At 40.3% G+C, this 16980-nt stretch overlaps 2 protein-coding genes and 1 pseudogene across 2 annotated transcripts; 1 reads left to right on the top strand and 2 right to left on the bottom strand.

Annotated features, from left to right (window-relative positions):
- Positions 1–646: 646 nt before the first annotated feature.
- On the bottom strand, positions 647–3929 carry LOC143847799 (GDSL esterase/lipase At2g30220-like). Its single transcript, XM_077356572.1, has 3 exons — positions 3032–3929; positions 940–1201; positions 647–834 (listed from the first exon to the last, which is right to left on the bottom strand). Exons 1-3 carry the CDS (start codon positions 3638–3640, stop codon positions 647–649), a joined length of 1059 nt encoding a protein of 352 aa, XP_077212687.1. The 5' UTR covers positions 3641–3929.
- A 1033-nt stretch (positions 3930–4962) lies between these two features.
- LOC143849083 (GDSL esterase/lipase At2g31550-like) lies at positions 4963–7795 on the bottom strand. The gene is made up of 3 exons (XM_077358134.1): positions 7077–7795; positions 5378–5639; positions 4963–5273 (listed from the first exon to the last, which is right to left on the bottom strand). Exons 1-3 carry the CDS (start codon positions 7683–7685, stop codon positions 5086–5088), a joined length of 1059 nt encoding a protein of 352 aa, XP_077214249.1. The 5' UTR covers positions 7686–7795; the 3' UTR covers positions 4963–5085.
- A 6395-nt stretch (positions 7796–14190) lies between these two features.
- Positions 14191–14918, top strand: LOC143847851 (actin-related protein 3 pseudogene; annotated as a pseudogene).
- Positions 14919–16980: the final 2062 nt, after the last annotated feature.

Here is a 16980-nt window from a genome sequence, read left to right as displayed (position 1 = left end):
CTCTTTCAGAAGGAAATCATCATTTCCTCATTATCATAATTTGACGAATTTTTTAGTAGGATACAATCACATCGTAGTACACCAAGACAACATACTGAAACCCACTAATGAATGATCTGAACCTTCCATTTGACCGGCATGTTTTTTTGAATTCCTACTACAAAAAAATCACACTGCGCGTACAATCCGTTGTTCATGGCTGTTACAATCCTCAAGGAGTTATCAACACTGAATCATAGAGATTTTATATGGTGTAAGGCCTTACAACGATACGGTAGCGGTACCGCCCTTGATATTATATTTTTTGGTAACGAAGGGTGTCCCCACCCCCTTCGGGGGTAGGACTATTTCCCTACGGATACCGCCCTTGAAATTTGATCCAACAGCAGCTCACTTTTTGAGGAGCTGCTGTTGGATCAAATGTCAAGTGTGGTACTTCCACCGTACAAAGGCCTTATTGTTGTAAGGCCTTACACCATATAATTTCTCCTTAAATCAATGTGTAAAATAGTGAGCAGTGGCATTAACGAAATATGATAGTGTGGATATTGGTACTTCCACCGTTACTTAATAGAATGAGCATGAATTATTGTCTTTTGCAGATACACAAAGCAATTGTGTATTACTGGACTTTCACATGACCTTGTTAGACAATTGAGTGAATGGTCTCTATTATGGACTTGGCAAGTACTTGGTATGTTGATTGAGTAGGATGAATGGAATCCCAAAACACAAACTTAGAAGCATCTGGGCAAGTGGGGCTGAGTGGACTACAAAATGGTCCCAATTCTAGAAACCCTGTACCACAACACCCTCTCATTGCTTGTTCAAATCCTGCACAACAAAATTCAAATAAGAAAATCAGATTTGACTCAGCAGAATTACTTGTCAATCCCATTGTATATTTCTATAAAAAAAAATGCAGAATCTTATGCTTACCATATTTTTGTGGATGTGTGATAATATCCATTAAAGGGTCATACAAATTTATATAGAATATTTTGCTCCCAGGAAGTGATGCCTGTACCTCAGGCAACAACTTCTTAAGCTTGGAATTATAATTGAGGGCACCCATGTTCTGATTGTCGACACATGTTTTGTCGGCCGGAGTCTTGAAATTTAAAGTTCTTTGGATCGGCGTACAACCAATGGGAGGAAGACCTGTTACGCCGATGACCCGACCACCGAGATCATAGATCTCCTACACATGAATATCAGCAGAAAAAAAAATTAAAATAAGATAAAAGAATTGAGCAAAGGTGAGTATTATATGGCAAGAGTAATTTAAGGATGATTTATTGATAGTGTTAAATTTGCCATCAAAGGAGCTGTGAGTTTCTAACATATATAGTTTCTGATGTTTTTTTTTGTACCTATGCTATCTGTGTAAACAAATATGGCAGGGGCATGAGTACTCGAAAATACTTGAAAAAACTTTCATAGAAAATCACTTAACCAAACAACGGAGAGGACAAACATGGGTTGAAAAGTGAGACATGACGAGGGTAGAAAAGTGACACATAAAGAAGCATTAGACAGAGGGAGAGGATATATTGGGGAAATGATACATTCCCCCCTTTTTATAATTGGGACAGCCCCCTATGGTGTATAAGAGCAAGGTTTAAAATTTCGGTTTCGGTACCGGTTTCGTACCAAGGAATTTTGAAATTTCAACCGAATTTTCGAATTTTTGGTCGAAATCTGGTACATAACCCGAAATGATTATTTTATTTAATATTAAATTTCAACGTTGAAATTTCGGTAATTTCGGTCGAAATTTCAGTAAAATATTAAATTAATATTAAAAAAACGGTTTTTTTTTTGTCAAATTTCGGAAAAACAGAAATTTCGACCGAAATTCCGAAATTTCGGCCCAAATAAATGACCGTTTCGGTTTTGGTCAATTTCGATGTCGGTCGGATTTCGGATTTCGGTCGAAATTTAAAACCATGTATAAGAGTAGTCATAAATAAACTAGAGGGGCTGTCGCAAGTATAAAAGGGAGGAATATATCACTTCCCTTTATTTGTTGTCTTTAGGTTGTGATCCATAAATAATCTCCATAGGATGACCTTAACCTTCCAATCTGAAGAGGTTTCTATGGGTATGATTTTCTGGGCAGAATAAATGAAGGATTTGGATGATTTAACTATGTTGGATCCACCATATAAAACTTCTCTTTATCCTTTTCAAAAAATAAAAAATAGGGAAAAATAAAGATAGACCCCCTCAAGTATCTCACATTTTCACTTCTAACCCTATAGTTTCGGAGTCACCAAAGACACCACCTGAACTTTATGACACATATAAGTAGACCCCCTCCGCTAACAGTCCATCACTTTACCAGACAGATTGACTCAAACTAACCTGGGTTAATATTTTGAGGACAGAAATACCCTCCTCAGTGGTTTTAAGCCATCTGCAAAAGGGATTAGGGTTAAGCCATTTGCAAAGGGATTAGGGTTACGTCATTTCCCTCCAAGCCTGTTTCTTTCTAGTTGACAGTACCTCCTCCTCAATGGCATCAAGTGGCTCTTCTTCAAGACATCCACAACTACAGACAACGAAACCATACTAAACGCCACATTTCAAGAAAAAAACACTGTGAAAGACAAAAGCAACCCTAAAATATTAGGGTTAATATGCAAAGCATGATAATGATGTGAATGAAGACAAATAAAGCCCCGGCATCAAGGGTTTGTGCTGATAAATAAACAAGGGTTTGAATCAAACCATAATATTCAATTTTCAAGTATGAAAACCCTAAATTTTAGTTGGAGAAGATGAGGGCATTTTAGTTATCTCCTGCTCTCCGTCCACTCCTTCACGTTAAAAAAAACCCAACAAAACCTCAGGTGGTGTCGTTGGTGACTTCGAAACAATAGGGTTAGACGTGAAAATGTCAAATAGTTGAGGGGGTCTATCTGTATTTTTACCCAAAAAATAATCGTTTTTATCTTATTGACTATACATACTCTCCAAAATACACTCTCCAGACATAGATAGATAGATAGAGACTGAGAGAATGAACCTTGATCAGAAGTTGAATCTTTTGTTGTAGAAAATCTTGGTACCCGCTTATGTTGTACTGCAACTTCCGTGTGGATAGATCATAGAAGCTGAAACTGACGTCATTAGTACCAGCACCAATCAGGATCAAAGAACCATTAATTATCTTAGAGGCCTCTTCTTCCCCTACCAACCCTTTAAGCCTAGCTAAATACTGCTTAAACATTTCTGGTTGCTTCATTACGGGAATGACGCCGCTCGACACCGTGGTCAGGTCATCGAACCCTGACCCAGCGGACGCAAAACACACACCCGTTCGCACGTCTTCATCAGATAGATGTGGGTCTAAGAATGGTGGGATGAGTTGTTTGATACCAAAGTGAGACACAAGTAAATCAGGCACAAGTTTCCCATTAGAGAATCTCCCTGTGGCTAAGTGATTTGGAAAATTTACACCGTAGGGAGAGTGATTGGCCTTAAGCCATGTCGTGATGTAATTGTTATTGCCTGTATCAACCGTGGAGTCACCAAAGATCAAAATGGCAGGGAATTTTGTTGGTGTTGCTGCATTGGACATGCTTATAATAGCACTTAGGTATACTAGGAGGATGGAGAGGAGGATGGTTGCCATGGTTAATTGTGTGAGAACTCTGAAATCTCAATGAATCAATCTCATTTATATATAGACTTCTGAGTTACTAAGCACGGGCCATGGATGATTTCAAATAACCATTTCCAACAAGGCTTTTCTACGCCTGGTTCATAAACAGTTGCTTGATGTCTTAGGTTTTCTAATTGTGAAAATAGCGACCGTTTTTTAAGGTTGTGGGGCATGAATGGCTTTAAATAACCATTTCCAACGAGGCTTTTCCTATGCCTGGCATAAATCGTTTCTTGATGTCTTGCCGGTGCAACTACTCCACCCGTCTCTCTCTCTCTCTCTCTCTCTCTCTCTCTCTCTCTCTCTCTCTCTCTCTCTCTCTCTCTCTCTCTCCAATTAATTTGTTGAAAACTTTGAACAAGGTAGGCCCCACCCATATTTCTCAGGATGGACTATACGGCCCGCACCATAGGATGATCCAAGCCGTCCATTTGACTGGCCACAACGTATTTTTCAAAATGAACTATACGCCCACACCACAGGATGATCGAAACCGTCCATTTGATTGGCCACAACGTATTTTTCAAAATGAACTATACGACCCACACCGCAGGAAGATCCAAACCGTCCATTTGATGGGCCACAACGTAAATAGGTTGCACCCCGAAATCTCATTTCCATAGGATGATCCTATCCCTCCGATCTAAAGAGAAATTGCATATTATGGAAACCTCTATAGAAATTGCCATGGTTAATTGTGTGAGAACTCAGAAATCTCAATGAATCAATCTCATTTATATATAGACTTTTGAGTTACTAAGCACGGGCCATGGATGGTTTCAAATAACCATTTCCAACAAGGTTTTTCTATGCCTGGTTCATAAACCGTTGCTTGATATCTTAGGTTTTCTAATTGTGGACCATGAATGGTTCTAAATAACCATTTCTAACAAGGCTTTTCTATGCCAATATTTATAGGGCAGTGATACCCCCATCCCCACGCCAAACGCTTCTTTTCTACAGCCGGTACAACACTACTCCACCGGTCTCTCTCTCTCTCTCTCTCTCTCACTCCCTCTCTCTCCCCGTTGGTGTGTCCAACAATTAATTTGTTGAAATCTTTGAACAAGGTATGCCCCCACCCATATTTTTCAAAATGAGCTATACGGCCCACGCTACAGGATGATCCAAACCGTCCATTTGATGGACCCCAATGTAAATAGGTTGCGCCCCAAAATCTCATTTTGGGCAGTCCATTTGATGGACCGTACAAAGGCCTTATTGTCGTAAGGCCTTACACCATATAATTTCTTCTTAATCATAAATGTGTAAAATAGAGAGCAGTGGCATTAACAAAATATGGTAGTGTGGATATTGGTCTCCTATAGCTGTTACTTAATAGAATGAGCATGAATTATTGTCTTTTGCAGATACACAAAGCAATGGTGTATTATTGGACTTTCACATGACCCTTGTTAGACAATTGAGTCAATGGTCTCTATTATGGACTTGGTAATTACTTGGTATGTTGATTGAGTAGGATGAATGGAATCCCAAAACACAAACTTAGAAGCATCTGGACAAGTGGGGCTGAGTGTACTACAAAATGGTCCCAATTCTAGAAACCCTGTACCACAACACCCTCTCATTGCTTGTTCAAATCCTGCACAACAAAATTCAAATAAGAAAATCAGATTTGACTCAGCAGAATTACTTGTCAATACCATTGTATATATCTATAAAAAAAATGCAGAATCTTATGCTTACCATATTTTTGTGGGTGTGTTATAATATCCATTAAAGGGTCATACAAATTCACATAGAATATTTTGCTCCCAGGAAGTGATGCCTGTACCTCAGGCAACAACTTCTTAAGCTTGGAATTATAATTGAGGGCATCCATGTTCTGATTGTCGACACATGTTTTGTCGGCCGGAATCTTGAATTTTAAACTTCTTTGGATCGGCGTACAACCAATGGGAGGAAGACCAGATACGCCGATGACCCGACCACCGAGATCATAGATCTCCTACACATGAATATAAACAGAAAAAAAAAAAAAGGACAAAAGAATTGAGAAAAGGTGAATATTATATGGCAAGAGTAATTTAAGGATGATTTATTGATAATGTTAAATTTGCAATCCAAGGAGTTGTGAGTTTCTAGCATAGTTTCTGATGTTTTTTTTTTGTACCGATGCTATCTGTATAAACAAATATGGCAAGGGCATGAGTACTTGAAAATGCTTGAAAAATCTTTCATAGAAAATCACTTAACCAAACAATGGAGAGGACAAACATGGGTGGAAAAGTGAGACATGACAGAGGTAGAAAAGTGAGACATAAAGAAGCATTAGACAGAGGGAGAGGATATATTTGGGAAAAGATATATTTGCCCCTTTTTATAATTGAGACAGCCCCCTTTAGTGTAAAAGAGTAGTCATAAATGAACTAGAGGGGGCTGTCCCAAGCATAAAAGGGGTGAATATATCACTTCCCTTTATTTGTTGTGTCTTTAGGTTGTGCTCCATAAATAATCTCCATAGGATGATCTTAACCTTCCAATCTGAAGAGGTTTCTATGGGTATGATTTTCTGGGCCGAATAAAGGAAGGATTTGGATGATTTAACTATGTTGGATCCACCATATAAAACTCTCTTTACATAAAATAAAAAATAGGGAAAAATACAGATAGGCCTCCTCAACTATTTGACATTTTCATTTCTAACCCTATAGTTTTGAAGTCACCAAAGACACCCCCTGAACTATATGACACATTTAAGTAGACCCCCTCCGTTGACGGTCCGTCACTTTAACCTGACGGAATGACTCAAACTAACTTGGGTTAATATTTTGAGGATAAAAATGTCCTCATCATTGGTTTTAAGCCATTTGCAAAGGGATTTGGGTTACGCCATTTCCCTCCAAGCTTGTTTCTTCCTAGTTGACAGTTCCTCCTCCTCATTGGCATCAAGTGGCTCTTCTTCAAGACATCTCCACTACAAACAACGAAACCCCACTCCATGGCTACATCAAACCTCACATTTCAAGAAAAAAACACTGATAAAGACAAAAACAACCTAAAATATAAGGGTTTATGTGCATAGCATGATAATGATGTGAATGAAGACAAATAAAACCTTTGTATCGAGAGTTTGTGCTGATAAATAAACGAGGATTTCAATCAAACCCTAATTTTCAATTTTCAAGTATGAAAACCCTAAGTTTTAGTTGAGGAAGAAGAGGTCAATATAGTTATTTCCTGCTCTCCATTCAGTCCGTCACGTTAAAAAAAACCCAACGAAACCTAAGGGGTGTCATTGGTGACTTCGAAACTATAGGGTTAGAAGTAAAAAAGTCAGTTGAGGGGGTCTATCTGTATTTTTCTCAAAAAAATAATCCTTTTTATCTTATTGACTATCCATACACTCTCCATAGATAGATAGATAGAGACTGAGAGAATGAACCTTGATCAGAAGTAGAATCTTTTGTTGTAGAAAATCTTGGTACCCGCTTATGTTGTACTGCAACCTCCGTGTGGATATATCATAGAAGGTGATACTGACGTCATTAGAACCAGCACCAATCAGGATCAAAGAACCATTAATTATCTTAGAGGCCTCTTCTTCCCCTACCAACCCTTTAAGCCTAGCTAAATACTGCTTAAACATTTCTGGTTGCTTCATTACGGGAATGACGCCGCTCGGTGCCGTGGTCAGGTCATCGAACCCTGACCCAGCGGACGCAAAACTCACACCCGTTCGCATGTCTTCATCAGATAGAAGTGGGTCTAAGAATGGTGGCATGAATTGTTTGATACCAAAGTGAGACACTAGTAAATCAGGCACAAGTTTCCCATTAGAGAATCTCCCTGTGGCTAAGTGATTTGGAAAATTTACACCGTAGGGAGAGTGATTGGCCTTAAGCCATGTCGTGATGTAATTGTTATTGCCTGTATCAACTGTGGAGTCACCAAAGATCAAAATGGCAGGGAATTTTGTTGGTGTTGCTGCATTGGACATGCTTATAGTAGCACTTAGGTATAATAGGACGATGGAGAGGAGGATGGTTGCCATGGTTAATTGTGTGAGAACTCTGAAATACTCTGAAATCTCAATGAATCAATCTCATTTATATATAGACTTTTGAGTTACTAAGCATGGGCCATGAATGTTTTCAAATAACCATTTCCATTTTCCAACAAGACTTTTCTTTGCCTGGTTCATAAACCGTTGCTTGATGTCTTAGGTTTTCTAATTGTGAAAATAGCGACCGTTTTTTTACGGTTGTGGGCCATGAATGGTTTAAAATAACCATTTCCAACAAGGCTTTTCTATGCCTGGCATATTTGTTGGATTTTTATTGGGCAGTGATACCCCCATCCCCACGCCAAACGCTTCTTTTCTACAGCCGGTACAACACTACTCCACCGGTCACTCCCTCTCTCTCTCTCTCTCCCCGTTGGTGTGTCCAACAATTTATTTGTTGAAATCTTTGAACAAGGTAGGCCACCACCCATATTTTTCAAAATGAACTATACGCCCCACGCTACAGGATGATCAAACCGTCCATTTGATGGACCACAACGTAAATAGGTTGCGCCCCAAATTCTCATTTACATTGGAGGATCCCAGACCTCTGATATAAAGAGAAACTTCATATTATGGAAACTCTATAGATTGGAGGGCTGTGATCATCCCGTGGAAATGATTTTTGGGGCACAACCTATTTACATTGTGGCCCATCAAATGGACGGTTTGGATCATCCTATGGTGTGGGTTGTACAGAAACAATTGGGTCTTAATCAAATCTCATTTCCAGACTCTGGGGCAGGTCTTTGAAGAAGAGAATTTTTCCAGCCCTAGCCTAGATCTCATCCCGTCCGGATCACCCTCTTCGTCGTCATTATCAATCCAGATTGTGTGGATAATGGAATTACTAGAGAGCAATCTGGAGGCAAAATGGACGGTGGGTCATCGCCCATGGCTTCATCGGTGGGCCCGGCAACTAATCTGAGGGCTGTGAAGGAGAAATTGAAGGTGTTTAATATGTATTTTGAGGAGAATTGTAAGGCACAGACAGGGTGGGTGGTGGTGGTTGAACAGTTGAGGACTGAGGTGAGGATATCTGTTGCTGGAAATCCCAAATTTCTCTTCTTCTTTCCAAATCCAAACCTTTCTATCTATTGTGTAATATCTAAATGCCTTTTACTCTTGTCATCAAATAAACCTTTCTTACAAACAAAGATGAGCTTTTGACTAAATTTACTTTAGGTAAAGACTTCGCTTAAATATGTAAATCATCTAAAAGAGAATTTACATCTGTAACGTAATTAAAAGCTAAAGAGATGTTTACATGCATAAAATACTAAATAATTACAAAGAATTTTAAATTTATAAGTTATTTATGTAAAGCATCTAAAAGTGAATTTACATCTACAAGGTAATTAAAAGCTACAGAGATGTTTACATGCATAAAATACTTAATAACTACAAAGAATTTTAAATTTATAAGGTATTTAATAGTTAAAGAAAACTTTGCATCCTTAATATTCTAAATAAAGAAATGGATTTGCTAGGGTCCATCGCCAAAGGCATTTTGCGGCTGGTCTGTTCACATCAGACCAGCCACCTCGTGAATGAAGACAAGCTTTTGTCTCCATTCATGAGGTGGCTGGTCTGACGTGCAATACACCAGCCGCGAAATGCATTGTGGGATGGACGCTAGCAATTCCCATAAAGAACTTATATCTATAAGAAATTTATTAGTAATAATAAACTTACATTTTAAGACATCCCCCATTGGCCATTGGCCATTGGCTTCACATCACTAAGGTGCATTTAACACTTTGAGACTTGCAGGGTTTTGAAGGGTCATTGATATGAGGTTTTGAAGGAGGGGGAGTGAAGAGATTTACACCTGGTAGGGTTGCCAGAATCGCGGGGTTTAGGGTTTTTTCTTATTTTCATTCATGGATTTTTCTCAAGCTGAAATACAACCTCCCCAAACCCTAACTCTAAGCCATTTCGCGACCGGAATCCGGTGAGATCCGCCGTCACCTTTATAGCCACAAAAAGTGGGAGAAGGGAGGATCGAGGGGTGATAGGAAGGGGTGAGAGGTAGCGGCTGATGGTCCACCTTGCCGCGAGATAGGAAAAGAGGGAAAAGAGGAAGGGGAGAAGATAAAAGAGAGAAATGGAGTTTTTAGGGTTTTAGTTTCTGGTGCCCTAGTTTTTTGGAAACGATCGAAGGAGCAGATCAGGTTGAGGGATCGGACCTCATAGGAGTGGGATCGGAGGGTTTTTGAATCGCATCTGCACCGACCGAGATCGGTGGATTCGCTGAGTCGTCTCAGGATTTCGATCTCATCGGGTGGAGGGAGATCGTCCATTTTGGAGAGTGAGAGAGATTTGCGCCTCTGTTTTTCTTTAGGTCAAATGGAGGGCCTTGACTCTTCTCATGATGGCTCTGATGAGGATATTCCTCCCCATCCATTTGGGCGTCTAAACTTCTGGTCTCCTGGCATCAATGCTATCAAAAATTCTGCTGCAAGCGATTCCGAGATCGAACCTCTTTCTTTCTCTGATCTGGTCAAGCACAAGATCGACCTGATTCCTAATCCGAATAAGACTTTGCTGGACCTCCGCGCTCTCCGTGATGATGAAGGCTTTAATAGCATTCGGCTATCAGTTCCAGAGAAGATGCGATATCTCAAGCTTATAGAAAAGGAGCTCGGCTCTCCTACTTCGAAAGCTTCTTCATCATCCAAAAAGAGAGAGAATGGGAGAAGAAAACCAAAGGCCCAACCTCAAATCCATATTGAGGGTGAAGAAGATATATACTCCCTTCTCAGCTCAAAGTTGCAATCTCAGAAGGAAGCATTACTCTTATCTGAATCGGATCCGTCCTTCTCTTCGGAAGTCCAACCTTGTGAAGCTGAGTTCTCTCTTGACAACCCCTGCTCTCTGAGTGAAACTGCTGGACATGAAAACCATTCTGATGGAAAAGGTGTAGAGATTCAGATGGGATTTGCTAATACTATGAGGATAAATGCCTCGGTATTGGGGTCTCCTTCTGAACCGCTCCTTTCTAGTCCTCTTCTTGAGAAAAAAGCTTCTCCCCCTGATCTCAAGTGTAGCGACTGCTGGCCTCTCCCAGCTGGTCCTACCCCTTGTACCTTTCGTCTCCCATCCCCCTCTATCAATCAAATTGCTAGTCCAATTGGCTCCTGTCAGATGCTGGCCAACTCTCCTCCCAGCAGCTCCCATAATCCTTCTGGATCTCTCCCTGCTTGAGCTAATGGATCCATGGATTCTGCTCCCTGTTTCATTTCTTCCAGACCAGCTCCTTCCATCTCCTCAATTTCAGAGGGCAAATGGAAGGAAGTGTTTGGAAAGAGTCGAACCAAAGCAGTTGATACTTCTGTCCCTTTTTTCAACCCGGTAACTACTGAAGATGGCATAATAAAGGCAGCTTTCAAGGAGGGTGATTTTATTGAAGCAAAGTCTAAATGGGAAAATTGTCTTCTGGGTTATTTTCTTGGTCGGAGGCCCTACTTCACTGCTCTTAAAAATCACTTATTGAGAATCTGGCAGCTGAGAGGGGACTTTGATCTAATTGCTCTCCCTAATAGCTTTTTCTTGTTCAAGTTCAACCTGGAAGAGGACTGCATTAAAGTCCTGGAATACCCCCACCACCTTTGGGGGTCGTGCTCTCATTCTGCAGAAATGGTTTCCAGGCTATTCTTTGGAGAAGCTGAAACTTTCAACTATCCCAATTTGGATTAAATTCCCTGCATTGCACCTGAAATTCTGGACTCCTACAGGTATTGGAAAGCTATCTAGCATCATTGGTAAACCTTTATACAAGGATTCTCACACTGCTGAGGCCTCAAGATTACAATTTGCTAGAGTTTGTGTCGAAATAACTGCCGAAAGCCCCATTCCTGATGTTGTCCACATCCAAACTCCTACTGGAGATGAAACTCAGGTTGTAGAATATGAATGGAAGCCCAAACCTTGCAAAACCTGTCTTGATTTTAGTCATTCTTCTGAAGGATGCCCTAAGAACCAAATGCCTCCTCCCCTTCTCTCTCAGCCCATCTCGTTTCCTGTTCAATACAGAAAGGAATGGAGGCCAATCACTAAGGATAGTGATAAAGCTGTTCAGCTAAGTTCTGATTCTCCAATTGCTCATAATAGGATCAGCTTGGATCATCCTGAAACCCCTTCTACCAATAGTGCCTTATCTAGAAATAAATTCTCAGTCATTGGCTCTGATATCCCCGAGACATCTACAAAGCAGACCAAGCCTCCGGACCTTTCTCTCTCTTTATCGTCCCCATCGTCTGAAGGTCCTTGGAATTTAGTTCAGAGCAAGAAGAATAAAAAGGGAAAGTCAGCTGCTTCCCTCCTTAAGCCTCCTTCTTCCTGTGTGCTGCCATCCATCTCCCCGATCCCCTCTACTGGAATAAGGTCCCCATTTCGTGGGCTCATTCCGGGAGGCTGATCATGAATTGGGGTCTGCTTTTGGTGCTGGTGTTTTTGGGTCTGCTGTTAGCTCTGGTGCTGTTTGTTTTTGTGGTAGCTGTTCGAATTTTGGCAGTGTTGTGGCTGTTGTTTTCATTTTGCTGAAGCGGTTAGGTTGTTCTCCTTTATTTGTCTTTGCCGTTTTGTTGGGTGGCCTTTGGCTCCCTTTTGATAGTTTGTTTGCCCTTCTTCTGATGTGCGAGGGGCTTGCTTTTCTGTTTTCTTGTAGTATCTTTATTGATCTTTCTTAATATATCTGGTCGGGGTCCGCCTAACCCCAGCTTACCTATTTCAAAAAAAAAAACACTTTGAGACTTGCAGTCTTTATAAATGCACTTTGGTAATGTGCAGCTTATTGGTGTGAAATGGTGGGCCACACTATATGCAGGGGTTTGGGTAGAGTTGGTAGGCCTTAACATATCAAAACATGTCCAGTTATACAGTGGACCCAATCTGCCATGTGCTTGAAGGGTGAAAAAATCCATCATAGAAAAATATTCTATTGAAAGTTTTTATGGAAAAAGTTTTCCAATAAAAACTTTTAACGGATGACAGAGGAAAGAAACTGTAGACACCCCATTTTGACCGGACCCAAGTTCGTGTTGATTTTCTGCAAACCCGTCCAATGAGTGAGTGGGTACCCCAAATTTAACCCCAGCATAGATTAGGGTCTCGTCCAGATCCTCATAAAATTTTGTCGAAATCTGAGCCTGTTCGCTTAGTGAACGAGCCAGGGGAGTGAGCGTAGCGCGAATCCGGAAGAGGGATGAATTATCTGCACTAGGGGGTGCCCTGGGAATAAGGGGGGAAGAATATTTTGCTTTCCTTTTTCTTATAAACCACGGTAGAGAGAAAAGAGGAGGAGGGATCTCAGATCTGAGATCTGAGGAAGAGGAGAAAATCGATTTTCGTTTCAAAGATCTGAGATTTTTGAAAATTAAGGAGGGATTTTGTTTTTTTTTCCATCGAAGGGGATCGGGAGAAACAGAGAAACGAAGAAGGGAAAAAGGGGATTTTGGGGATCTTTCGTCTCCGGCACCATCTCCGGCCGGGGCTCCGCTCAGCCATCACCTCCATCAAACCTTCTCTCCCAGCCACCTCATCTCCACCTCCATCCCATTTCTGCAAATCATCTCCGACCCTAACACCGGCGGATTTCCTTTAAATCCGGCAAAAATCATTAGGTCAGCTCATTCATTTCTTAGATCCTTCTTCACTCTCTCAGATCTAAACTCTGTACACCACTACCAAACCCTAATTTTAGAGAGGGAAAGAGAGAAGAGAGATTAAGAGAGAGGGAATAGATCTGGATCTAAAAATCCTTGGCCGAAACCTTAGCTTCTTCCTTTTCTTCTTCGATCTCCTTCTACGATGAAATCGTCGGAGATCCGGTTGATTTCTCTCTCACTGTACCCCATTTGTTATCAGATCTCTCCTCTTATCATTGATCTCTATTTTTAGTCTTTTGATCAACCCTTTTAAACCCTAATTCGAGTTGAGAATCTCAGATCCGGAGGATTTTTCAATAGATTTGAGCTACTCGTGTATTCTAATTGGTCTCATTGAAATTTAAATGATCTCAATAAATTTCGTGGGCGAATGTCATCGTTTCTGGTGTTTTCGAGGTAGCTCTTTTCATTCTAGTGTTCTAAAAGAGAAGGTAAGGTTTTCTTTTCTTGCGTTTCACTTCATTTCTTTATGTTCTGTAGTAATTTTCTTATTGAGGCATATCTGATAGCATGAGATTACAGTTTGGTTGATGATTGCGAATTATCTGTGATGGTGTTCTTCTCCGAGAACTCTCTGATGACTCGTGATTACTATTGTGTAGAAATGTTTCATGACTGATGATGATTTCTTGTTTTGATAATCATTTCGATGGTATATGACAAAGATTTTCTTTGTATATTCAAAGTTTTCATCAAAGGATTTTTGATATTTCTGTCTCAGATTATCTACCTTGTTTTCTTTTAAGAGTATGGCATTATTTTATAGATTTGATGTTAATATGACCTTTTAATCAAATCTGGTTAAATTCGGCTGAGGAGGAATTATGTTTGAGACATTTAATGTCCTTGGACTTTATGTAGCAGTGTAGCCTGTCTTTGCTCTTGCTGCCGGATACGCAACTCCCAAGTGTGAAATGACAGGAGTTGTGGTTGATGTGGGAGATGGAGCTACTCATGTCGTACCTGTCGCGGATGGTTATGTTATTGAGAGTAGCATCAAGTCTAATCCTATTGCAGGGAAGGATGTAACTCTCTTCATTCAGCAACTCTTACGGGAAAGAGGAGTGCTTATACCGCCAGAAGATTCTTTTGAAGTAGCTCGAAAGGTGAAAGAAATGTATTGCTACACTTGTTCAGACATTGTTAAGGTTTCCTTTCATCCTGAGATTTATAGTAGCGATTTTTCCACCCCATTGCCATCTGTAATTGACAAGTGCATTCAGTCAGCTCCAATTGATACTAGGAGGGCTTTGTATAAGAATATAGTATTATCTGGAGGATCAACCATGTTCAAAGACTTCCATAGAAGGTTACAGCGGACTTAAAGAAGATCGTAGATGTTAGGCTTGATGCATTTGGTGCCTGACATGGTGGAGATATAAAATCGCATCCAGTGGAAGTCAATGTGGTCAGCCATCTTATCCAGAGGTATGCAGTTTGGTTTGGAGGCTCACTTCTGGCATCAATACCTGAATTCTATGTGGCATGCCGTACAAAAGCAGAATACAAGGAATGCGGAGTAAGCATATGCCGTGCAAAGCCCGTCTTTTAAGGGGACTTACTTAGTCTCGATAGTACTCCTTTCTTTTGTTTCATCTCCTTGGAGACCCTCTTAGTCTTTTAGACATCCTTAAATATTAGAGCCCTTATCATTGCAAGGGCGATGAAGGCGCTAGCCCAAGCCCATCCTTTGGGGACTTGCTTAGTCCGAGTAGGTTTCCCCTCTTAGTTTAGTAGACTTACTTAGTCTTTTAGACACCATTAGATGGTAGTTTCTCTTCTTCATCTAGGAGACCATTGTGGTCTCATTAGCGAGTACCGTTCTAGGAGACACGCTTTGTCTCGTTAGGCAGTTCTCCTCTGGGGACAAGCCTCGTTGCTTAGAGCCTCCCCTTTAGAGAGACAATTTGTGTCTCTATAGAGCTAGCTTTATCTGTCCACTTTTCAACTATGTTTTGCACTAAAATTTTTATAAATTGGGAATATCATTTGATATATTCGTATAATCTGTTGAAAATCTAATACTCTTCTTATACTAAGCTTTGAGTTAGGTTTTGAAGATGGTGATGAATGGATTATTCAGGTGAGACTATCTTGAAACCTTATCATACTTTCTTTTATTTCATTAGGCTACCCAGCGGCTGGTCTGGGCTAATTAATTTTATAAATTGTTTAATTGAAGAAGGAAATCAGATGATTTGCACTATTCGATGTCCTTGACACGAATATCGTCTGATTTCAAGGCGGTTTGTAGAAATATTATATGTGTAGGAAATCAGATGATTACTTTGGCATCATCTGATTTCATTGGAGTCCCCGTATTGGGGTTTGTGGTTGGCTTTGAAGTGTTTGATATTGTTTTTACTTTATTAGGCTATCCAGCGGCTGGTCTGGACTAATTAATGTTGTTTATCATTTTATGATTGCTACATGTTGTGCACTCTTTAGTTGTAGATCTTACTTTGCGGATATTTGATTTGTTTTTATAATAATTGAATGGAAATTTGAGTTTACTTGGTAACCCTTTTCTTCTCTCTTTGGATAGACTAGCGTAGTCTTCTAGACTTCTTTAGATAATAGAACCTGTACTAGGAGACATACTCTGTCTCGTTAGGCAGTCCTCCTTTGGAGGCAAGCCTCATTTGTAGAATCCTCTCTGATATTGCACCTCAGTTTGTTCCTCTGTTAATTAGAGACCAATTTGGTCAATTAGTTGTCTTAGCCTTGCTTACCCCTTAGGGGCAATGATAAGGTTGCTTGGAGCCCATCTTTGTGTGTGTTTGGGAGACCCGCCCGGTCTCATTCTCTTGTTAAACCTCCTCTTTGTGCGTCGTTTGGTTTTGGGAGAACACCCTACTCGGCTTGGCTTCATACCCCTACCCTTATGGGTATTGGGTTGCACATTTGTTGCACCCTAGGGCTAGGTAGCTGTCCGGCCCGGCTGGGTGTTTTACCTCTGCCAAATGTGCACAAATTCTTATTCCTTTTTACTTGTGAGCTTCTCCTTATTCGATAGTTCATTCGCATGGGAGTTAGCCCTTGATTAGAGAGTCTTTGACTCATTCATCCTTTAGATGGTGTTATTAGAGAGTCTTTGACTCATTTGCATTTTAGGTGGTATTATAGGAGAGTTTTTGACTCATTTGTCTTTAATGTAGTGTTATTAGAGAGTCTTTGACTCATTTATCCTTTAATTAGCATTATTGGAGTCTTTGACTCGCGCTCCGTTTCTTTTAGAGAGTCTTTGACTCATTTATCCTTTAGTCGGTTGTTTTGGAGTCTTTGACTCGCGCTCCGTTTCTTTTAGAGAGTCTTTGACTCATTTATCCTTTAGTTGGTGTTTGTAGGAGTCTTTGACTCGTGTTTCCATTTTCTTTCAGAGAGTCTTTGACTCACTTATCTTTTAGTTGTTGTTTTTGGGAGTCTTTGACTCATGTTTCCGTTTCTTTTAGAGAGTCTTTGACTCATTTATCCTTAGCTGGTGTTATTAGAGTCTTTGACTCGTGTTCCTTTTCTTTTAGAGAGTCTTTGACTCATTTGCAGTGTTATTGGAGTCTTTGACTCATATTTCCATTTCTTTTAGAGAGTCTTTGACTCACTTCGTTTTCTTAGTT

Source organism: Tasmannia lanceolata, unplaced genomic scaffold, assembly GCF_043159265.1.
Source record: "Tasmannia lanceolata isolate RefF3 unplaced genomic scaffold, GAP_Taslan_0.1 ptg000016l, whole genome shotgun sequence".
In the NCBI taxonomy this organism is placed as follows: Eukaryota; Viridiplantae; Streptophyta; class Magnoliopsida; order Canellales; family Winteraceae; genus Tasmannia; species Tasmannia lanceolata.
This window is presented reverse-complemented; position numbering and strand designations above follow the sequence as displayed.

Excerpts from the sequence above, each read along its gene's own strand:
- LOC143847799 (XM_077356572.1), bottom strand. The coding sequence starts at position 3,640 with ATGGCAACCATCCTCCTCTCCATCCTCCTAGTATACCTAAGTGCTATT. Across the intron at positions 1,202-3,031 it reads AGATTCAACTTCTGATCAAG|GAGATCTATGATCTCGGTGG; the intron begins GTTCATTCTCTC and ends ATTCATGTGTAG. Across the intron at positions 835-939 it reads CACACATCCACAAAAATATG|GATTTGAACAAGCAATGAGA; the intron begins GTAAGCATAAGA and ends TTTGTTGTGCAG.
- LOC143849083 (XM_077358134.1), bottom strand. The coding sequence starts at position 7,685 with ATGGCAACCATCCTCCTCTCCATCGTCCTATTATACCTAAGTGCTACT. Across the intron at positions 5,640-7,076 it reads AGATTCTACTTCTGATCAAG|GAGATCTATGATCTCGGTGG; the intron begins GTTCATTCTCTC and ends ATTCATGTGTAG. Across the intron at positions 5,274-5,377 it reads AACACACCCACAAAAATATG|GATTTGAACAAGCAATGAGA; the intron begins GTAAGCATAAGA and ends TTTGTTGTGCAG.